The sequence below is a fragment of the Ruditapes philippinarum genome, unplaced genomic scaffold (genome assembly GCF_026571515.1).
Source record: "Ruditapes philippinarum isolate M1 unplaced genomic scaffold, ASM2657151v2 ctg9070_1_1_1_1, whole genome shotgun sequence".
NCBI lineage: Eukaryota > Metazoa > Mollusca > Bivalvia > Venerida > Veneridae > Ruditapes > Ruditapes philippinarum.
In genome coordinates, this window is record NW_026851547.1 from 57,029 (window position 1) to 81,844 (window position 24,816).

A 24,816-nucleotide genomic window follows, 5' to 3' on the forward strand; every position below is an offset into this window, starting at 1 on the left:
ACAATGTCTGTATTTTATAATCATGGCTTAATAAAAAAGATAATAAAAGCTATTTTAAGAGAGATTTACAATACTTTCAATTGCTGATTAATACAGTTTATTGTCTAAATATTGGATGGGAAAAAAACCTCAGACAGGGGAAAAAAGCCCTTTAAGAAGTCTCCCACTCATAAAAAAAAATAATATGAGATAAAAAGGTTTAAACAATGTTTATTTTTAGGTCATTTTGTAATGATTATTCTGGAAAAAACAGAGTGAGTAAAATTATATTAAATTTTGCACTTTATTTATAATTATTAGTATAGACCTTTATCAAAATTAATGTTTTAAAAATCACAGAAAAATATTTCCAGTCCTGTCACATGAAAAATATCTGAATGTTGTCGCTCCAATAATATTAATATGACTTAAAAGATCAGCAATAGGTAAAGAAATTTTTTAATTGAATTTATTACTTCCAGTCCATAACAGACAAACATTTAATTTGTGGTGATAATTGGCCGAGTGGTTAGTAATCTAAGGATCTTTAGTTGCATGGAAGGGGCAAGCTGTTGTTTTCTTGAACAAGAAACTTTACGCTAATTGTTCTCTACTGGCCTTAGGGTTATAAATCTTTTTTCGGAGTTCAGCCTCAAATCTCGGGATTTTCATTGGTCAGTGTGCATTCTGAGCTTGTTTTTGACCAATCAAATACTGGAGATGTGAGTAGGATCTTAGAAAATTTCTTTACAACGTCAGACCCTGGTTGGTTCCTGAGGAACACATTAAAAATATACAAGGTTATAGCTTAATGCACAACCAAACTAAAAATATTTTTTAATAAATTCAGTTATAAACCCCAACATTTTTATTTACCTGTTATAATAATAGAAGCTGGGTACCATCACAGTTACCTCCCTTTACCTTAGGAAAAAAGTCAATGGTCTGTCAAGTATGGAGTAATAATACAGGGTAACTCGGGAGAGTCTCAGCCTTCATTCTAATACATGTCACGGTTAATATACACTACTATCTTATGATATTAACCAAGGTGGCTACTCTGTACTTTTGATAAAGGGTAGAGATAAATAAGTCCATACTGTACACTATAGGTGGATATAACAGTTGTAGCACATTTGTTTAGTGTTCGGCTAAAGTATTGGCTGTAAAATATATAGTAGAGTACAGTTGTAGTAATTACTGTTATGATTAATAAGATATAAGTTGGAATATAGTAACTAGTGAATTATTTGTAATAAGAAAGTTGACATTTTTACAGACATTTTTGGGAGTTTTTCATATAGACATATAGGGAAAATTAAAACTGTTCAATAGAATTTCTTTAAACTTGGCATGTTAAATGATACTTAGCATCTGAATTCAATGCAAGTTGGAATTTGGATTTTAAATAAACAGACTTGGATTTTAATTTATTAATATCACTGTAAAAGGTAAATATATTTATTGTAAGCACCATCTAAGATTGGTTTTGGTGTGTATGGTGTTTACTTGTTGATTACTTGTACATGTATACTATTAATTGATTACTTTTTGTATTTTCTTAAATTAATTTTTATATTCCCTTATTAAAAATTGATTACTTTTTGTATTCCCTTAATTGAATACTTTTTGTATTCTCTTAACTGATTACTTATTGTATTCTCTTAATTGATTACTTTTTGTTTTCACTTAATTGATTATGTTTTGTATTCTCTTAAATTGATTACTTTTTGTATTATCTTTAATGATTTTTTTGTATTCTCTTAATTGATTACCTTTTGTATTCTCTTAATTGATATTCTCTTAATTTATTACTTTTTATATTCTCTAAAATCTTGATGTAATCATTTTCCATGAGTTAAATCTTGCTGTACTGATTATGAAAAAAAGTGATATATTTTTTCATTTTTAATTTTACTTTTTTGTGGATTTGTGTGTTATTTGTGAGTGGATTTTTTTTATATAATTGTTTTGATGGAAATCAATTTAAGCAGCTAAGTAACTGGTATCTAGGTTAATTATAATTTTCATGAATATTTAAATGATTGTTTGAAAAAGAAAAATCATAGTCAGGAGTGCAAATAAATAGATTCATAAAAGGCATGAACCCTTCACAAAAAATAAACTTGATTTTGGAAACATAGCCAGTTCTTCATTTTAGTTAAAACAAGGTAAAAGGAAAAGAAATAGTGAAAAAAGACCTCTAATACTGAATATGTATAGTAGTTTTCTTACTGAAGTAATTCCTGGACAGATTACGACCACACCCCTTGTCCAAGCCCCTGGGACCATGTTATTAACTGAAATATGATAGTTGTAACTTTGAAATGTGTTATGTTTTCAAGCTCATTTTTAGCTCCACTTTTCAAACCCTCTCATTTGGCATTTGGTTCTGCGACTGTGTCCGCATCTGCTTTCAAACTTGAAATATATTTATTGATTATCAAGGGTTGGTAAGTCTGCTAAGCACTTTTACAGAATTATGCCCCCTTTTATATGTTGCTTTTATTTCACTATCCAGCACTGGAAACAGTGAGGCAGATCTTGTTGTGACATTTATATGACCTGAGATTGTGTAATTGAAACATCCTTTAAATTAATGAGTAAATACTGTCACTGGACCACCGCCAGGGCTCTGACCTTGACCTGCAGTGGCGGTGGGCCTTGTGAGGCCCAGGCAGAGGGCAATATGAGGCCCAGGCAGAGGGCATTATGAGGCAGACTTGACAAGAAATTCTGTTGCTTCAAGAAGGGTATAATGATATGTTACCTACATCATATATATATATGTATACATATAATACACATAAAGTGACAAAAAAATGTAACAAAAACTGTTAAAACATGATGTATAAAGTGATATTACATGTTGTATGTTTTGAATGAAAGTGTAAAAATGCTATGTTATATCATCACGTTGTGATCAACTCTAATAATACAGGGAGAGAAATTAGATAAAGTTACAAAATATCACCCACATTGCTGAAATGTATTATAATATTATATAACACCTTTACAGACAAAATATGTTTTTTGATTAAAATGAATTTCTTTGTTATTGATAAGGAGTGTGTTGCACGTATAGAAATCTCAACAAGGGCTCAACTACTTTGTGACAACGTTATGTCACTCTATGTGCTGGGCCTCAACTATTATTACATGGCATTTTTATTTAAAACAAAATTAATTATCTTTCAGCACATATAGAAATTAGCCGTAACAAACTAAAATTGAAAGTACCAGATCTTAAGTGTTTCAAATAATGTTGCATTGCCTATTTGACCTCTTCAGAAGTTACACAAATCATTATAAGCCAATGGGCTAAAAAATACTCCTCGGGCTTACTTCAGTTAGATATGTGACAAATCAGTGCACAACATTTCATTGAATTTCGTCAAAAGACATTTGTTTTCTTTCCTATACTTTTCGACAAAAAAAACAAATGTTCAACAATTTTTCAACAGACAATGGACAGACTGGAAATACTATTTTGAGAATAATTATTGTGCTCCATTTAATTGTGTGCAAAATTTCATTCGATCCTAATCCGTTTGTCTAGAATATTTTGATTTTACCCCCAAAAACGCTTTTAACTCATGTCAGGCTTAAAAAAGCAGAGAAAAAATTTGAAATTTGATTTTCAATGTAATTCTGAGTATGTTTCTATATATTTTCTCTATTACAGTTCTCATATTTTTCTGTTTTGAGTGCCCAAGTTGATGTTTATAAGAATTTCAAAATATAAGTGTTTAGGCTTTATGACCAATTGCAGCTTATTAGAATTTTGTATTTAACAGCTGTCTATGATCTGTATGTTTGATAACCACAAAATTCTGCACTGAAAATTCAATATTGTTTTGTTCTTGTTTTGTGCCCATGTGTTTTACTTGAGAGATGAGATGTGGCCACAGTTGGGATCCCCCAACTTCACTGTTATGCTAAAAATACTTACTGTATTTCAGATGAGATTTTTTTCCCTAAGAAAATTTTTAGTATAAAATACTCATAAGAATAAGCAGACTCTTACCTTTATCCTGTTAAAAATAATAATATATATTTAAGTGACTTCTATAGCACTTTTGGCTTTCCTAAACTATCATTGACTTTCATAGCAACCATTTGCTTTCCTTAGCAACCATGTCTTATGTAGCACAATCATTGACTTACCTTAACAACCAGTTACTTCCATAGTAACCACTACTTTCATTAGCAACCATTCACTTCTATAGAAATCATTGACTCTCCATAGCAATCAGTGATTTTCCATAGCAGCAATAAATTATTGCTCTCTTAGCAACCAGTGAATTTCCTTAGCAACCAGTGACATTCCTTAGCAACCAGTGACTTCCATAGGAGCAACTGCTTTCTCTTAGCAACCAGTGATTTCTATATTGACCATTGACATTCAATAACAGGACAACAACAATTGACTTTCCATTGTATTTTCATAGCAACCAATAGGGGTTTCTAAAGCAACAATTAACTTTCCAGAGCAACTGGTGACTTATTTTGTACATGTGCACTTTGTCAGATGCAGATTAGATCATTGATCTAACAGATGACCTTGAATTCAATAGAACCTTCTAGAGTCATTCTAATTTTCATTTAAGTTTTGAAAATGTATAAAAAAGTAAAATATTGTGAAAATCAAATGAACAAAGAAAAACAATTTCTCATTGCAAACAGCATGTACAAGTTACAACCCATGTAAATTACCAAATTGAGGTCAAAATATGCAAAAATAGCCCTTTCTGTGTTAGTAACCTAGTAAAAATATTGAGAAAAATACTACAAAATCAGTCATAGAAATTACTTTTATCTTGAATCATTTTACTTTTCTTAAAATCTCATTACTCTTTTCTCAAGTTATTCTTTAAAGATTTTGACTCATCTGGAGGCATGAAGCTTTGATAGTAGGGTGAGCAATTTTAGAGCAATCATGGCCCTCTTGTTTCCATCTCATATTAATTTGAAATGACAAATTATGTGCTATGTTTTTACATATCTACATGCATTAAATTTATTTTGATGAAGTCAATAATAATTTGTTATCAAAGTGTGGTTAGTATGTCTCATGAAACATTGACCCTGTGTGGGACATGTAAGGTTTTATGGCCTTTAAGATAACATGATCTTGTACAAGTTACATTATCATATAGGTCAGTTTTTGGCCGTTACTTTATCTTGTTTGTCCATTTTTGTTGACCTGTGCTGGGTGTTGTAACTTCTGACATTGACATTTTTCACTTTAATCCTTCATTTTAGTATAGCAAACATTGTGATGACCATTCATGAATTTTTTGGTTTTATCAAATCAGTTAAATTATACCAAAACAACACATATTTCTTTAATCTTTACTAGTTTCGACTGTTGTTTTATCAACAAATTCTGCTCAGGTGCATATGGAATACATGTTTTTTCTCAAATAATTTCAATAAATAATTTTATTAAGGTTTTTTGACCATAGAAAATACAGTTGGAGGGTTCGGGAATAAATTTGTTCTGATGTTTGTACACAAATATGTAAACTGTTTGGTGATTGGCTGAAATATTTGTTTCCATGAAGTTTGATTGAATGTCTGTTTCTCTTATTTTGTGTCCGTAATTGTTTGTATCTGAATACCGTGTTATTGCATTAAACTTAGTATAAGCAATTATTATATCAAAAGTTCAAGCGGAAAATTAACAGCAATGTTAATGTTATTCTTATTATCATCTTCTCATTTTATTTAATATATTTTCTTTTGGTTACATTTTGCTCATTTTTTTCTGTCAAGTTGCGAAAAATAAGTAAATCATTTCAAACGAATTGTAATTATTATGATGATTGATCAATTATTGACAATAATACAATATAAAGACTACTTAAAATATAAAAAGACTGTTCCACTCTTTTTTTTAAGAATTGAATTCTGAATGATATTTGAGCCGCGTCACGACAAAACCAACATAGTGCGTTTTCGACCAGCATGGATCCAGACCAGCCTGCGCATCGGCGCTATCAGTTTCTCTACTTGTAATAGGGTTGGTAAACGAACAGCATGGATCTTGATCAGACTGCGCGGATGCGCAGGCTGGTCTGGATCCATGCTGGTCACAAACTCACTATGTTGGTTTTTTCATGACGCGGCTCAAATGTTCATTGGTCAGCTGGGAATATTGGTTATTGCCTTCATTGTAGAATATATAATTGAACTCAATTATGGAAAAATGTCAAGTTATATTTATTTTACCTGTTCACTGACCGTTAACAATTGGATGGGCATATTGTCACTTTAATTGACTGTAGATTGACATTAATATGTACAGCATACTCATTAAAATCAATACGCTTCATTTAGTTAAGTTAGAATCCATCTTTAACCGAAAAAATTTCCCAAGTCCCGAAACAATTTACCCAAGTCCCGATTTAGACCATTCTTTATAACAAGAACCTCCCCACATCTTCTCTGCAGTCTTGTAAGTTACTGAGATAGTTTAGCTTAGTATTGAACTTTCGCTCCATGAAACATTATGGTCATATTTTAGAACTGCAAGTATATTTAGTTCATAAAATCGGTATATATTTAGCTCATAAAATCTTGTTTTTGCTTTCAGTTAGTTTAGTGACCTAGGAATGGGTTCATACATATCAATTTTGCTTCATTATTATTTATTTATCTGTGTCAATTATAGCATTCTGTAGCGGTAGATTTATTTACTTACCAATTAAAAATAATGGAAGGATGGAAATATTATAAGTGTTGCAAATGGGGGGAAATAAGGTTAAAGGACTCTATTATGGTCAGATGTTAGATCTGAGTCATTCATAAACTGGCAGTCAGAAGCTTAACTTTCGTGATTTTTGGAAGGCGATAAAATTATTTCGCCTTTTCTTTAATTCGCTTTTTGGTAAGCCCCATCGAAAAAAAAAATGTATTATTATATTTTGCTTTGCACTATTGAAAGTAAATAGGGGGTCATCTTATCTTATTGTAAAAGATGTTATTCTGTTACAATAGAATTAGTGGACAATGGCCGTAAATTAAACAAAAGAAAATAATAAAGTAAATAGCCCTTTATTCTAATTTGGTTGCATGTCTATCCATCTGTCCATCTGTTAGCCTAATTCGTGTCCACTGTGTATCTTTTGAACCAGTGGATGATAACAATAATGAGATGATGTACAGAAGCACAGATTTCACCTTCCTTGGGTCAAGGTCAAGGTCACAATTAGTGATTATGTATGAATTTCAAAAATTTGTGTCTGCTTTGTTTCTTTTGAACTGATAGATTGAAATTAAAAGTACAATGTATTTGGCAGAAATGTTACTTATAATGTTCATCAGATAGAAATTGGCTTTGTCCTCGGGGGTCACTTGATTAATATACTTTTGTATAATAAAACGCATTAGAATTTAAATGTGTGAAACTACAATGCCCAGAGCTTACATATTTGGTATGCCTTGCTAAGTAGACCTCTATATATTTTGTCCCGCATTAACCGCCTCCGTGGTCTAGGGGTTAGAGTCGATGACTTCTAATCCAGTTACCTCTCTGGCGTGTGTTCGAGTCCCGGGAGATGCTTTGGTAGTTTAGCGCGGAGGCAGGTAGTCTAGTACTGGTGTAACTCTCCAGGAACGATGGTTAGGAAACTACCCGCCTACTATATGACTGAAATACTGTTGGGAAAAGGCGTAAAATGAAACAAACAAACAAAGCTCTTGTGTTGTTGTTTAGGCCTGCTACATAATATTATGTGGAACAACAGTACTCATACAGTGGTAACAAAATTGGTTTGATGCCATTTAAGTGATTCCGGACAAATATTTCTTATACAATAATTATATGTACATATTTATGTACAAGGCAGTTAGTTTTTTTAACACGATAAAAATGACCTAAAACAAACAAGCAAGAATCTTTTCAGCTTTGTATAGCTGGAATATAACTGCATCAGTTAATTCCCTTTATAGTAACTGTGAATGAAGGGGCTAGAACATATAATAGGAAAGATTTTTGGAACAACTCTTCTCGGAAACATTGTTATTGTTGCCATCTTTGCTTTGTTTTGCATTGATCTTAAAAGCTATAATGTTTTGATATTGTAAGCATTATTGCTTATTGTTGATTCAAAAATACAGGAAAGGAATATCATTTTTCAACAACAGTGTTGAATCTTATATTTTATAATGAACCTGTTTTCAATCAGGCACAATTGGAAACATGTTTGGACATGGTATGCCAGAAGAATGAGTAATTTCACCACTATTTAGATAAGAAAATATCTACCTGGCTACAGGTACTGACACTTGGCCCACAATGTTTTGCCAACAGTGAGGTCAGTGACCTTTGAGTAACAAAGTGTGTGTATATGAAAAGACAAAAATATTTCCTAAATCCAGCAATAAATAATTTGCTAATTTTTACAAAAGGGCCTAATTACCTCCCTTGCCAAAAGTGGCAGCCATTTTTGGTGGTCATTATTTCGTAATAATTATAATTAACAAAATATGAAAAAAAGCAATATACATGTATATAGCTCATAAGTGTTGGTTGTCTCGCGCAGGTTTGAATCTTACAATTGGTTTTGAATTATATAGAATAAAGGAGATTATTTTGAAGATTGGAATGGTGTGGGTCAAAGGTACTGTCATATGATTTCCTCTCCAGAAATAATGCCAAGTCTGAACAGGGCATCTAAATCCTCCAATGCATTTCCTTTTGCCCTTCTTTTAGGCACTTTTCAGATCACGGCACTTGCCATATCTTCATACTTTTTGGCTTTTCTCTTCTTTGAGGACTGTAGTCATCTTAACCTCTTTTAGCTCAATAAGAGTCCTCAAGTTTTCTATCCCAGAAACAATTTTTATATCTTTTCTACATTTATCTTTAACTGCAAGGGAAAAGACATTCATTGTTTTTGTGTTTTTCAACTTTTATAATACTTCAAGTTTGTAGTGTTACTTTTCATTGAATAAAAACTTTATACATGGCAACAGTCCCATATACAAAGTAATTTCTTTTTTTTTTCTCTCCAATAAAGAAAGTTTGCTGTGTTATAAATTGGTTATAAAAATTATTGTGAGGTTATATGGCCAAATATAAATTATTATTTGCAATATAACCTGATCCACTGCAATACTGTTTATATAGGGCCATATAACCTGTCAAAAATGTTTTACAACCAAAGGCTAAGGGTCTGATTGATTCAATACCTATTAGTGTATATTAGATTTATTATGTTTATTTCAGATTTATTTTCTATATTTTTCAGGTGAAACAAGAAGACAGATAAAGGAAGACTTAATTCTAGTGAATATATAGCTGTTTATTATTCTCCATTGGACATAATTTTATCATTTTGTAAGTATTGGTTATATATATTTCATCTACACTGCAACCTCTACAGTTCTACCTTCCCTCCTTGGAGGAAAACATAATATCATTAAGTCCATCATATATATTGTGATGCTTGTAAAAACAGCCTTAAGCACCCCTCAAAATAAATTTGCTAAATAAATAAATGTTGTATGTACATTATCGATTATGCTAATGGTAATGATGTTAATTTATGTTGATTAAGTTATACAGTAGAATTTAATAAAGGCCCATTATGCCGCAGACATACTTTTTTCATTTCTTAAAAGCTGTTTATTTTTTGTGTCCTGTTAACTTCACAGGTGGTAGTATTAGTGTTTGGACACCCCACCCCACCTTGCCCCTGGACCCCTGCTACAACCCTGGAAAAAAAATTCAGCACTCTAAGGCTTACTTTAAGATACCAAATACAAAACCACCGATAAAATTATATATAAAAAGATCCCCAATCAAAATTATAGTTATAGGTTTTTTTTTAAACTGAAGTCTTTAACATGACACCAAAAATAAAAAATTTTGGGGGGGATTTCGATCACTTAGAAAAGCATTTTGTGGCATAATGGGCCTTTGGCTTTAAATTAACCATTCATTATGTTGTGAAAATTAAAAAAAAAAGAATTGTATTGTATTTTTAATACCACCATTAAATTCTGAGCAAATATTTGTGTATCATATTAACATTTCACTTTAATTTGAATCATAATCGTTGCCGATTGTAAATCATTGCAATTTACATACTGATGATTTAAGTCATTCTTTGTGATTCCTAATAAATTCCTGTCTGATCGTGTGGCACTCATGTTATTTGCCATTTCCTAGTAAATAACTGTGAATAACTGACATGCAGTCTGCCTTTCTGTGCATTTTTTCGTTATGTTGGGAGGAAAAGCTGTTACTAGTAATTGCAAAAACAGATATATATTGGTGGATTACACATGCTGTAATAACAAAAGCAGACCAAAATTGCGTATTTCTTACAATATTACAAACAGTACTGCAATTCTGTTAAATGCTAGAACTTCAAATGGGCGTTTGTGCAAAGAAAAAGTGTTATATATTATAGACAAGGGAGACAACCTGGACTTAAGAATGCTACTGCAAGAGACTTTATTACTCCCCTTGTTCTCATCATTCACTGTCAATGAATCTTGCATTTGTTTGTATAACTAGAGTTAGGAATGAGATATTGTAATCAAATTTGGTGTATAGCAAGCTTATATGAAGACCCCAGTTGGTATATCATTTGGACCAACTGGGGTCAAGGTCAAAAAGATTATTGTAAAAGAAGTTTTAACATCAGATCTGTAAGTGAATTTTTTACATCATATCTATAGTATAAATGTGTTTTCAGTTAAAAACAAAATCTGGATTAAGATCTCCATGGAAATCATCGAGAATTCAGCTGAGAACCAGTCTGCTTATAAATGGCTTAAAATACAATTTAAACACTATTTCTAAAGCCATGAGAATTTCTAATGGTTCTTTATCAAATCAGTTGTGTAACTTCCTGTAATTTTGTCACCTTGAAGGCTCCTTGAATTTTTTCTGTATTTTAATATCTGTTTATTTTAATGATATACTGGTAAGTAAGAATTGAAATGCAGATTTGCTATGCCACAATTTGTGACCACATAGAGTGATAATTATAAAGATTTGTTTAACTGTCTGTGACCACAAAGAATGATAATTATAAAGATTTGTTTAACTGTTTGTTACCACAAAAAAATGATGATTATAAAGATTTTGTTTAACAGTTTTTTACCACAAAAAGGTGCGGAAAGTAACTCATATTAAATAAAGAAGGAGTTACGACCCTTTCACACCAAGTTGTTGATTAATTTATTATTTTAATTTAATGACTCGTAAATTTTCCAGCTGAACTACTTCATCTAACTAACTTGAGTGCTGGTTTTATATGAGGAAATATGGTTGTGATCTGAATAAGGCTCGAACCCACAATCTCTTGGTTGAGAGGCAGGCATCTTTCTTCATTAAACCAGGGGAAAGTTGACGCTTTACATGTGGTGTTGTTGTTGTTGTCATAATATCTATACAAAAAGATGAAGTAATAAACTGCAACATTGTTTGTTAGTGTTACAAAACTTCACTGCTTGTAGTGGTAAAATGTTCTTGTTTTGGTAATATGGTATCCAATATAAAAGGTGGGGAAAGATTTTAGCATCATTCTCGACATGTATGAGGAAGTAAGCAACTTGTTTTTAAAGGCGCAGGAAACACCATGGCATTGTCTGTCTGTCTGCATCAGTGTTTACAACAGTAGCCTTTAAATATTACAATTTTACTAATACTGAATTATGTAAATATTATTTCAGGAGGTTTACCCGTGGAATGTTTTCTATATGACGACTCTTATCATGAATCCACCTGGTATGGGGAACGATCCCTTAATGGGAGACATGGGGCCCAAAAACCCACATCATCAAGGTATGTCTTTACTTTTTGTGGTAAAATGATAAATGTTAAAGCAATAAATTCAGTAACAAAGTTAAATGAATATATTATTTTATTTATCACATACCAAAAGCAAGATGCATTTTTGGTAGGAAATTATCACTTTTTGATTAAATTTTACACACTTGAAGTATGATACTAACATTTAGGGCATCTTCATGATACATGTATATAACACAAATGATGACACCTCATGTTTTGCCTTGGCAATACCTTTTTTATTGAGTTGCAAAAGCAGCATAAGTATATGATAATGATTTGTATCGCTTAAATTAATTTGTATATAGTTGTAGCCACAGTGTATGTTATATTTTTACAGGCCTTGGTATGGATCAGCTGTCATTTAACATGGATTCTATGATTTTTCAACAACCACAATCTCAGTATATGCCATATAATATGTACCCTCAACAACCTCAACAACAACATCATGGTAAGTAAATCAATTAATCAATTAATTAATCAATCAGTTAATAAACCATTCTGTAATTCTGTCAATTAAGTAAATGATTAGTCCATCTTTCACAAGAGTGTGTTGTCATAAATATTACCACTGAGTAGTACTGTCTACACAAGAGTGTGATGTGCTGAAATATTATGTGTTGTATATCCTTCACAAGAGTGTTATGTGCAAAAATTATACCAGTAGTACATCCTTCACAAGAGTGTGATGTACAGAAATATGTGTAGAATATCCTTCCCAAGAGTAAACTTTGATGTTTTGAAATATTACCAGTAGTACATCATTCACAAGAGTTTGATGTGCAGAAATATTACCAGTAGTACATCCTCCACAAGAGTATGATGTTTGGAAATATTACCAGTAGTACATCTTTCACAAGAGTGTGATGTTTGGAAATATTACCAGTTGTACATCCTCCACAAGAGTGTGATGTGCAGAAATATTACCAGTTGTACATCCTTCACAAGAGTGTGATGTTCAATAATATTACCAGTTTTACATCCTTCACAAAAGTGTGATGTTCAGAAATATTACCAGTGGTACATCCTTCACAAGAGTGTGATGTTCGGAAATATTACCAGTTGTACATCCTTCACAAGAGTGTGACGTTCGGAAATATAACCAGTTGTACATCCTTCACAAGAGCGTGATGTTTGAACATATTACAAGTAATACATCCTCCACAAGAGTGATGTTTGGATATATTATCAGTATTACATCCTCCACAATAGTGATGTTTGGAAATATTACCAGTAGTACATCCTCCACAAGAGTGTGATGTTTGGTTGTACATCCTTCACAAGAGGATGTCATGATAAGATTGAATTGTTGTCAGCAAATTTCATGTTGCTGATTGAAGACTTCCTGGCTTATATGGAGGGATGTTCTGGCGTTTTATTGTATCGTATGTTATCTGGTTCCACCCTAAATCCACATAGATCATTTCTTAAATGGACTTGTCCATTTTTCAAACTGGACAAAACTAATTAACATTAACTCGCAAAAATTTTAAAGATATTTATTGACTGAATAGCTAGAAGTCTACTTGTGAGAAAGCTATTCAGCTGGCTTACAACATGGCACATTAGTGGTTCTACCCAAGTTGGTGCCCGTTTGTGCTTCTTGAATAAATGTGAGAAAGCTATCGGCAGGTTAGTGGTTCTACTCAGGAATTGTTCAGAAGGGCACCTTAGGTCTTCCGCCACCAGTAAAGCTGGAAAGTCGCCATATGCATTCTACTGTGCTGGTGCAATGTTTAAACCAACTAAAAAGAAAATTTTTAAAAATTGAATAACTAAAAGTGCAAATCTTGATTTATACCAGCTAAGTGGTGGCATACGTGAAATCAGTAGACGTGCAGGCTTTGGGTTAATAACCACCTTCGGAACAATTTTTATGCAACCTCAATCACAGTTATTGTATGTCTTTTAAAGTACAATTATGGTTTCCTCGACCAGTATATTTATGTTAGCCTGAAGAACTATTTGAACATTGCCATAATCTTAATGGGAATCTTAACTGTTAAAGTACATAAAATAAATCAGTTATAGGGCGATTGTTTTGTTGTTGTTGTTTTTAGAGGAGAAAAAAGAAAAAACACTTGTGAATTAATTGTGACAATATTTTAAAACATGTACTGACCACATTGAGAACATTATTGTATACTCACACAGTGCACACTTGAGCCATTTGATTTATTTATAAGTTAAGATGCATGAATATTTTATGTATAAACCAAATAAAATGTTACATAACAAAATATTATGTCGCGTTTTTACCACTTAGCAATGATTTAGTGCATGTGCACCTTAAATTCTAATTAAAGTTTACAAACATATTTCTATTTATACAAGTATTTTGGAATATTAAAACAAGCAATTTTGTAAATTAAAGACATTTAATATATATAGGTTTATAGAATAAATACACCTTAATTACAAACCACATCATTAAAAAAACCAACATTTTTAATGATATGTATCTAGATTATTTATGTACATCAAAAATGTATAATAATATATGGATTACGTGTAACATTTAATGAGTGTCGATAAAAAGGCAGAGAATTTATTGGTATTTTCTACGTTAGAAGAAGTAACACAGTAACACAGGAAGGGGGGGGGGGGAATCATTCTTGCGGAGATTTCACATACATAAAGTGTATTATATTGACAAAATCACTTCAACCATCCAATATTCCTATTGTGCAGTAAACATTTCTGTGGTATATATTTTAATCATAGTACACTGTGTACTGTAGAGATAGTCTAGTATATTAAGATAAACCGTGGTGGATTAAATTCGGAATTATTTGTTGTCTGATTTACAAACAAAGGGAAGGAAGTCTTGTGAGATATCGGGAATATTTTTATAGATTAAAGGGAATGAGTGTTTTGGGTTCAAATAAAGTTCAGGGACATTACATTTGGAGAGTGCATTGCGATCTACTTAGGGTAAGGTAACTTAAGGTCATTGTATGTTTACATATTTTTGTGTTGATTTTTTTTTTTTTTTTTTGGTTCATGTATATTGATATAAATATCTTACAAGCTTTTATGTAATATTGTAAGGTGTGTCAATCCAATTTTTGTGCTAGTAATGTTTGTTTTATTACACTGTCAAGTCTATTTACAGTGTTGTTTACATGCGAAGAATATCTTGTTTTTAATACACAAACTATTGAATGAATTTGTGTATTCGTGAATGTAAGTGTGTAAAATAATTATGACAGATTTTATGTAGAATTTGACTGCAAAATATTTTCAACATATAATTAAGGTTAGATTGATTTATGTATATAATTTGCAATAACCGAGAGAAAAAAAAGTAGAAAATTTTAATGTGTTTTAATGTAATGGACTCCGTTATGACTTATGGAGCCATAAAATTTAATATATGTAATATATGTTATTGCTAATTTAATGGAGTGTGGTAAATGGGGGGGGGGGGGGGGGGGAAGTTTGCTGTTGGAATGGTTAATTGAAGTAGAAATTAGTAAGGTCAATATTGCTTCCTTCAACATGAAAACTTACATATAAATAATGATTGTAAAAGGATGTAGAAATATTTTAAGTTAATTAGACGCTATATGACAGACTGTTTAATTTACCTTGAATTTATTGAGCAAAAAATTTACAAAGTTTGTAAATTTATGCTTTTATTTGCTATGTTTATTCACACATTTCATACATGTATGTTAATATACCTGTATTACACAGATACCAGTACACACAAATTTGCCATGTAAAAAACTATGTAAATGATCATTTACAAACATATGAAAATTATTCATAACTTTGGTTACACATAAAATTATGCCATTGTTTACAGCTTACTCACTTTTGCAATTATACCTGCCCCTTATGTTTTGATTCTTTCATGTGAAGAAGTTACTTCAGCAACATTTTTGTGGAAAAATCCATAGCATCTTCTTGTTCTTTAGTTGTTAGTCAGTAATTAGTCACTGACTGAATTCATAGTTTCCTTGACAGACAGGTGGTTGAGAAATCAACAGGTGTGTAATCAACAACCTTATTCCTCTCTCCTTTCAGTATAACCAAAGACTGTGAAAAAGCCACCCAGTTACTAAATGGATTTTTTCAGATGCCTGCTTTGGCCTGAGTTAGTAAACGGGTCTTTCAGGAGCCTGCTTTGACCTGAGGTTTTGTTTTCCACCACTAGGAAGACTTGAAAATTACCCACTCCACTGGGGATGCATGCTTAATGATTGTGTGTTTTCTGTGCAATTCTGGTCATATTAGGAAATTTTTTTGGAGGTGTTTGTAGATAGATGATCTTTCATTCTCTCTAGCCAGTGAAGGACTCGGTCAAGCTGTTTTAACTTCACATGATATATATTGTTCAAAGTTATATATATATCCCTTCTTTTATTTTTATTTCAGGAGTGATGTATGACGGACAGGGAATGTATGGGGAAATGCAGAGCCCGACTACAATGTCTGAGCAAAGCATGTCACCGTCCCCACCCCCTCCACCACGCATGTATAAACCATGTGTTGTTTGTGTGGATAAATCTTCAGGCTACCACTATGGTGTGAGTTCTTGTGAAGGATGCAAGGTATTCTTTTCTTAATTCTTTAAATGTACATAACAATTTTTTACGACCCTACCTTCACCCTACCTTCGTGTCCTCCTTGACAAGGAGTAGCATATAACTATTATTATGATTCAACCTCTTGTATTAGAACATTATGTTTCTCAACACCTCTGTAACTCTCATTGTGCCCTTTGCGGCTAAGGGGTTGCCTTCACGGGTTGAGGCATTAGAATTGCAGCCACTGTTTAACCCTGCCTAAAGAGGCAACTAAATGGTTTCAAATAACTAGAGTCTATGTGTCTCTTTGTTCCAGCAGGTAAGGTGGTTTTGACCCCTAGTGTTACTTTAAGTCTGTAACACCTGAGCTTAGCCAAAATCACCTTTCCTGTTTCACCGCCATAATTATGCCCTAAATTGTGTTGGTGTGCCGTAAAACCAAACAAAACAAACAAACAAACAAAAACTGTCGTTGCATTATGTGACTTGCAGAGAAAGTTGTTAATTGTTGGCTAGGTATCTAGGAAGGTGGGTTTATTGATTTATTGTTGACATGTAACCAAAAAGTGTAAAAATCAGCATAAAAATAAGATCAACAAACAAAACATGACAATACTGCTTAGGCATCTGAACTTATATTGATCGCACACAGGATGTTTAATTTGTTACCACCTGTAAGCTTATCTAAACATGAATGGCAGTACTTTATGTAATTATGCAAAAATCCTTGCATATTTACATGCAAGAACTTAATTATTTGCTTATGAAAAATGATACCCAAGATTAAAATTGCTTTCTGACTAACAAGTTGTAATTTAAACTTTTGCTATTCTATGTACAAGTGGTAAAGTTTTGTTGACATTGAAAGAAGTGGCAAAGTTTTGCTAACTCATATTACCCTTTACGAAAGTTTTGCCCTCTCATTGACAAACTGTTTATTTGTATGGGAAGATATAACATTTCTTTTTCTGAAATCAATTTTTTTTTTTTTGGTCAAGGAAATTATGAGAAGCAATCCAAAACTAGAGCTTTACATTGTACATAATCATATCAAGTGTAAGGTTTGAATAGAGGACTCCTTTATGTGCTCAGACTGCACTATCATTGTTTACACAAAAAATTGATCTGAAGTTTACCATAAGTTCGAAGAGACCTGTTGACCAGAGGTCAGTGTCTGGCTTTATTAAACTGATAATGAGAATGATCTTCCACAATTCACCAAGAGCAAAATAGCTTGTTGTATTTTGTGACAAGTTACAATATTGTTTACAGAATTTAACTTGTACAGATTCAATCTTATCAACATAATTATAACCCAGATTTCTGACGCATAACACAATATAGGTTTTACCATTGAATCAAAAATTTCGAACATATCAATAGGATCAATGTGACCAAATTGTCTTTGAAAATTGAATATACAAGCAGAAGCTTTAAGTCCTTGTAGTGCAAGCATCTCTTGTGTTTTGGACCATACTAACTTTGGTGTGAAAAATACACCTAAATATTTGTAAAATGGAACAACTTCAATAGGTTCTAAGTCTGTAACACCTTAGCTTAGCCAAAATCACCTTTCGTGTTTCACTGCCATATGACGTAAATTGTGTTGGTGTGCCGTAAAACCAAACAAAACAAACAAACAAAAACTGTCGTTGCATTATGTGACTTGCAGAGAAAGTTGTTAATTGTTGGCTAGTTATCCAGGAAAGTGGGTTTATTGATTCATTGTTAACATGTGACCAAAAAGTGTTAAAATCCGCATAAAAATAAGATCAACAAACAAAATATGACAATACTGCTTAGGCAACTGAAATTATATTGATCCACACCATGTGTGATTTGTTATCACTTGTGAGCTTACCTAAACATGAATGGCAGTACTTTATGTAATTATGCATAATCCTTGCATATTTACATGCAAGAACTTAATTATTTTATGAACAATGATACCCAAGATTAAAATTGCTTTCTAACTAACAAGTTGTAATATAAACTTTTGCTATTCTATGTACAAGTGGTATAGTTTTGTTGTGGCAAAGTTTTTGCTAACTCATTGACAAGTTGCAAAATTACCCTTTCCCATTTTCTATTAGGAAAGTTTTGCCGTCTCATTGACAAACTGTATATTTGAAGATAATTTTGTTTTTGGTCAAGAAAATTAAGAGAAGCAATCCAAAACTATAATGCTCTACATTGTACATAATAATATCAAGTGTTAGGTTTGAATAGAGGACTCCTAACGTACTCAGACTGTAGTATTATTGTTTACACACAAAATTGATCTGAAGTTTACCATAAGTTCGAAGAGACCTGTTGACCAGAGGTCAGTGTCTGGCTTTATTAAACTGATAATGAGAATGTGTTCTCTCATTTGGTCATAGTTTACTGTTTATAAGTCCTTACTCAGTTCATTTGTTGGTCAAATGTAACCATAATGTCATTTTTAGGTAAGGTCTGAACATTTATATAACTTGTTCTGGCAGTCGGAAGGAGATCTTTTGAAATAATTTCTTATTCAGACAATTCTTTACTTTTTACAAGTGATTTTTTGGAATTAAAAGTTTTTTTATATTGCAAAATATGTGACGAAAAATATGTGCGAGGATTATATTGTTTCCGAGTGTTGCCACAAAGTTTGGACTTGATTAGAAAAAGTTCTGGAATTAAAGATGGCCGACATGGAAAATATAAAGAAAAAAATGTAAATACAGTTCTACTAAATGAACTTTGCTGATTTTGCATATTTGGATTTTTCCTTCTTTGTATTTCTGATTATTTCTATTGCTAAAGATTTGGTCCAGAATTTAGAATATTTTGGATTTTACAATATTATGTGGGGACCAGAACAAAAGTGTACAAAGTAACAACTTTGTGATGATGCACTTTATAAATTTATACAGTATTTAACGGTAAATATATCAGTTGGTTTGTAACCCTGCTTTTACCATATTAGATGGGAAAAACACACTTCCGGAAAACGGTGTTTAGCTTAGTTTTCTTACAGAGACGAGAGTTCCGAATATTTTCTGTTTTAAAGGATTTCAATATATGATTATGATTAAAAGATCACAAACAAACACATTTTATCAAAAAATGTTCCGCTTTAATAAGCTTTATCATTTAATATAAGGAAATGATGTAAATATACTAAACAGGTCTACAGTAATACACGCCACATTTGGCGCGTAAAAAATGAAAAGTTATATCATGAAATAAATCATCTATTACTGTTTTTTAGAATCAAATATGTACATTCATGTAATTATATTGATAGATGTAAAAATTTTTAATGAGCACATATAATTTATGAAAGATAATTTATGAACGATATAATTTATGAAAGATATATGATGATGGAAATAATATAATAGTACTTCATTGATCTGCTCATATTGCCACTTACAACACTGAAATAATTATTGACCACCAAATTATCACCATGACATTATTATCAGCTCGTTTACAACAATTATGTATATGTACAATCAAACGTTCAACTTTTCAGTAAAGCCCTATCTTGGGTAAATATAAACATGGGTGTCTTGTTTTACGAGTCTGGCCATAATGTCCTGAACTTTTTTATGGAAAAATAGAAAACTTTGGCCAAAAATAGATAAGCTAGCTGGATAGCTTCCTTACATGAAAGAATTCAAAGTCCCTGTCAGGATTCAAACCCACAGAGGTGAAGGGCAAGTGGTTTGAAGTCAATTACCTTAACCACTTAGCTACAGACGCCCCATTTTATATATTATAATGAAGGAACAAGGTTATATGCAGGAAAGTCACTAGGAAAAGTGACCTTGGGTTACCCTGTAACTCAAACCAATAATACCAGTGAACAAGTTTCCAATCTCAGCCTTGATGTCTTTTTCATGCTAATTGGCATTATATCATTTAAGTATATAAATATACATACATGTAAATGAGAACCAACATTGTGTGTTTGCGAACAGCAGGAATCCAGACCAGCCTGCGTATCCGCGCAGTCTGGTCAGGATCCATGCTGTTCGCTTACAAACCCTATTACAAGTACAGAAACTGATAGCAAACATCTTGAATGCTGATCAGACTGCGGGGATGCGCCGGCTGGTCTGAATCTATGCTGGTCGCAAATGCACTATGTTGGGTTTTATCATGGCACGGCTCAATTATTATATGATTTATGTGTTTCAGGGATTTTTCCGGCGGAGTGTTCAAAAGAATATGCAGTACACCTGCCACAAGGACAAATGTTGTGTAATCAACAAGGTGACGAGAAATCGATGCCAGTACTGTCGTTTACAGAAATGTTTTCAGATGGGAATGTCAAAAGAAGGTCTGTTATAGTAGTGGATATTAGATAATATTTTGTGCGGAAATAACTTTCAGTAACATTATCACTAAGAAAACTTGTTAATGAATAAACTCTCCCAAGTTTCATACAAGATTCTAAAAAGTTGATAATTTGTGTTGCAAAGTTGAAGATTTGTGTATAAAGATTTATCATTGTACTATTTCGTGAGTTTTCTGTATGAAAGAAAAATATTGCAGTTATTGGCTTAAATATATATTTTTAGAAGAGAGGGGAATATTTTAAAATACAGTGTGTATACTTTATTTCTCAAGAGCAAGGATAAAGACATACTTATGAGATCAAAGGTCAAGGTAACCAAATTTTGATTAAGCTGATATGTGACCAATTTGTCAACTAAGGTCAAGGCCACTTAATTTTGACAATAGGTAAGGTCATCAAATCCTAATCAACCTTCAAGGTCATGAAATTTTTTATAAAAGTTTAGGAAGGTCATCAAGGTCACTGAAGTTTGATGATAATAATTGGATCAAATCAAAGGTCAATATCTTGAATATCTCCAAACAGGAAATGGGCTGATAGAGGGGAAGTGCGGGGGGTGGGTTCATTCATTCCAAGTGTAAATTTTTCAATGCAATCAATGTCTTGTGTTAATTAATCAGTCATTTGATGAAATTTGATGATATATATGCACAAAATATTATTATTAATTATCAAAGTATTAGAATGGTTATATATTTTTTCATGCTTTACACTTTTGCATTTTTATATCACACTGCTTAACACAGTACTCAGAATTTCTGTTATTGCTGCTTATATTATTTATGTTGCTTCTGAGTATATATTGAAAATAAGCTTTCAATTATTATGCACTACTTTTTGTTTTATGTGTTTTCTTTCTCGCTTTTTTTTTTGCCCAAAATCTTTGCAAGTGGTGCACAAAATGATCATGCTTTTGTAAAATAGTTGATGCATGTATTGTGTCCAAGTATGTAAGAAAAAAAGAATCTTATTGTCATTATAAGTGCTTTGTTGAGTCCAGGAGAACTTCTCAGTGAAAAACAGTCACAGATTTTGGTATCTGATTGATTAATGCTGATATTTAGAATAAACAAGGTTCAGTTCTAATTTTAGAATGGTTTTATTATAGTCTTGATACCAAAGTCTTAAAATTTTGGAAATGTCATACAAAAGCATTCTTGTTCTATATTTAGACTGGTTTGTTTATAGCCTTGACACCAGTCTTAAAATTTTGGAAATGTCAAACAAAAGCATTCTTGTTCTATTGTTAGACTGGTTTGTTTATAGCCATGATACCAAAGTGTTAAAATTTTGGAAATGTCATACAAAAGCATTCTTGTTCTATTTTTAGACTGGTTTGTTTATAGCCTTGAAACCAAAGTCTTAAAATTTTGGAAATGTCATACAAAAGCATTATTCTTCTATTTTTAGACTGGTTTATTTATAGCCTCGCCACCAAAGTCTTAAAATTTAATTCCGGATATGTCATTATCATACAAAAGCATTCTTTTTTTGTGCACCGCTTCAGATTATGTTCACATTGTGCAGTTCCTAGAAAACACATTAGATAAAAATAGATTGTTTGGTATCCATGTTTTTTTGCTTTAATCATATTTTTTTTGTAATAGTGTTTGTGACATTAATTCCATTAACTACTGTTTCTAATTTCAAGTCAACTAAAATAGCACATCCTCTGAAAATAAATCTTATGAATTTTGCTTTAAATTATAAAGATTATGGTCGAGTCATTATAAGATCATGTCATATTTTTGGAAAAAAAGAAAAAAAAAAGAAAATCTGACCCCGATATTTATGTATGTCCCATGCGTATATTTAAAGATATATATTAAATGCAAGTTCACATGCTTAGTGTGTTACTGTAATTGAATCTATTTACAAAGAGAACCATACATTGTAATGCTCCTTTTCATTGTTCAAGGCCAAAAGTAACAAATTGGTAGTTTTTGTGTCCCCTTGAAAAGGCGACATAAAGGGATTACTTTTGTCAGCGGTGTCGTTGTCGGCGTCCCCTAAAGCTTGTCCGGAGCATAACTCAGTCACTATATGTCTGATTGACTTCAAACTTAGTATGCATGCTTCTTTCAATAACCCGAAGTGCAGTGCACAAGAATTAGTACTCTGCACTTCTTAATATTTGAGTTATTGCCCTTTGTTAATTTTCATACTATATTTTTGTCTGGGCCATTGCTCTTCAACTATAAAAGCTATGGACTTGAAACTTCATAGGATGATAGATCTCATTAAGAAGAAGTTCAGTGCACAAGAACCGGTACTCTGCACTTCCTAATTTTTGAGTTACTGCCCTTTGTTAATTTTCATACTTTATTTTGGTCCAGGCCATTTATCTGAAAGTATAAAAGCTATGGACATGAAACTTCATAGAATGATAGATCTCATTAAGAAAAGTGCAGTGCACAAGAACCGGAACTCTGCATTTCTTATTTTTTGAGTTATTGCCCTTTGTTAATTTTCATACTTTATTTTGGTCCAGGCCATTTATCTGAAAGTATAAAAGCTTTGGACTTCAAACTTCATAGGATGATAGATCTCATTAAGAAAAGTGCAGTGCACAAGGACCGGAACTCTGCATTTCTTATTTTTTGAGTTATTGCCCTTTGTTAATTTTCATACGTTATTTTTGTCCAGGTCATTTCTCCTAAAGTATGAAAGCTATGGACATGAAACTTCATAGGATGATAGATCTCATTAAGAAAAAGTGCATTGCACAAGAACCGGTACTCTGCATTTCTTATTTTTGAGTTATTACCCTTTATTAATTTTCATACTTTATTTTTGTCCAGGCCAGTTTTCATAAGTTATAAAAGCTATGGACTTGAAACTTCATAGGATGATATATCTTATTGATAAGAAGTGCAGTGCAAAGAGTTATTGCCCTTTGTTAATTTTCTTGTCCTGGCCATTTCTCCTTAACTATATTGTTCACAAGGCGACATATCTGACTCGCGGTGTTCTAGTTATTTTATTCTGGCCAATATTTTTGTCATTCTTAAAGTAAAATTAGGTTCAAAAATAAATTCAGGGGAAAATGAATATACCAACTAGGGCAAGGTCACAGGGAGAGGTTAAAGGGTCATTCAACTAGGTCAAGGTCATAGGGGGTGGTTAAAGGGCCATTCAGGTTTAAACTTGTACTGAAAGACCTACATTTGATACATTTTTGTTCTGAATAGATTTTTGCTTTAGTAAAGTTATTTGCTTATTCCATAACAAATTGTGGTTCAGGTTCAGGATATTTCAAGAAGATTGTGACCTTCAATCTAAAGTGACCTTGAATGAAATGAGTTCTTAAAAAGTGTGCACGAAGTTTACAAAAGAACACTAAAATCTGTTTGAACATTTATTGTGTTAGAAGTTTCCCAAAACAATCTTGATTATGGTAATTAAGCATAGAAATTTTGGTATTGGATACCACAAAAATTTATTTTGCATAATGTTGGTTACTACGGAAACATTGAAATTTCTTACCAAATATGGTCATGGAAATTGGTCAATCAGTATTGAGGTAAATAGAAACTTTGTTTTTTCAGACAGGAATTGTTCAAATTCTGAACATAAAGAGAAAAAACAAACATTTTGACCTTTTAACCTTATAGTTAACTTGTAAAATTTGCTTCCATTTCAGCCATTCTTCAAAAAGGTTAGTTATTTCCCTCTAGTACAGTTTAGTTATGCCAGATAGGGTACAGTGCTATTTAAAACACCTCCTCTGTCTTAATGTCTACCTAACTCATTAAAGAAGCTCGTTCTTTCTGTTGAGGGGCGGAAATGTTGTATGAATTATAATATTTTTATCAAATTCAGACGCGCCATGCAGAATTAATTCAAATTTATGATAATTGTTGAGTTTTTAACTATTTTTTCATCAAATGCATTAATTTTGAGCCTAAATGTTTTGTAGATTACTCTTGGACATTGTTTAGGAAAAAAAACAGATTTTTAAAAAAAAAAAAAAATTCTTTTAAATTTCCATCTGTGATGTGGTGAGGATTACAATTTTAATCAAAACTTTCAAGCAATATTAACATAAGTTATCCAAAATTTTCAATTTTCGCCCCAAACTTAGAGCGAGTGACTTTAAAAAAATAGGGAACTTGTAATTTTAACACTCTGAATGGGCCATTAATATGTGCATA

The 24,816-nt window shown here is 32.0% G+C and overlaps 1 protein-coding gene across 1 annotated transcript in view; it reads left to right on the forward strand.

Annotated features, from left to right (window-relative positions):
* The window catches only part of LOC132742572 (retinoic acid receptor gamma-like), a 46,999-nt gene that overhangs the window by 9,658 nt on the left and 12,525 nt on the right, over positions 1–24,816 (forward strand). The window contains exons 2-7 of the mRNA XM_060731054.1: positions 9,237–9,325; positions 11,674–11,785; positions 12,132–12,245; positions 16,178–16,353; positions 20,503–20,644; positions 24,306–24,320. Of these exons, the coding sequence (XP_060587037.1) occupies positions 11,701–11,785; positions 12,132–12,245; positions 16,178–16,353; positions 20,503–20,644; positions 24,306–24,320 (532 nt within the window). The 5' untranslated portion in view covers positions 9,237–9,325; positions 11,674–11,700. The remainder of the gene's footprint in view (positions 1–9,236; positions 9,326–11,673; positions 11,786–12,131; positions 12,246–16,177; positions 16,354–20,502; positions 20,645–24,305; positions 24,321–24,816) is intronic.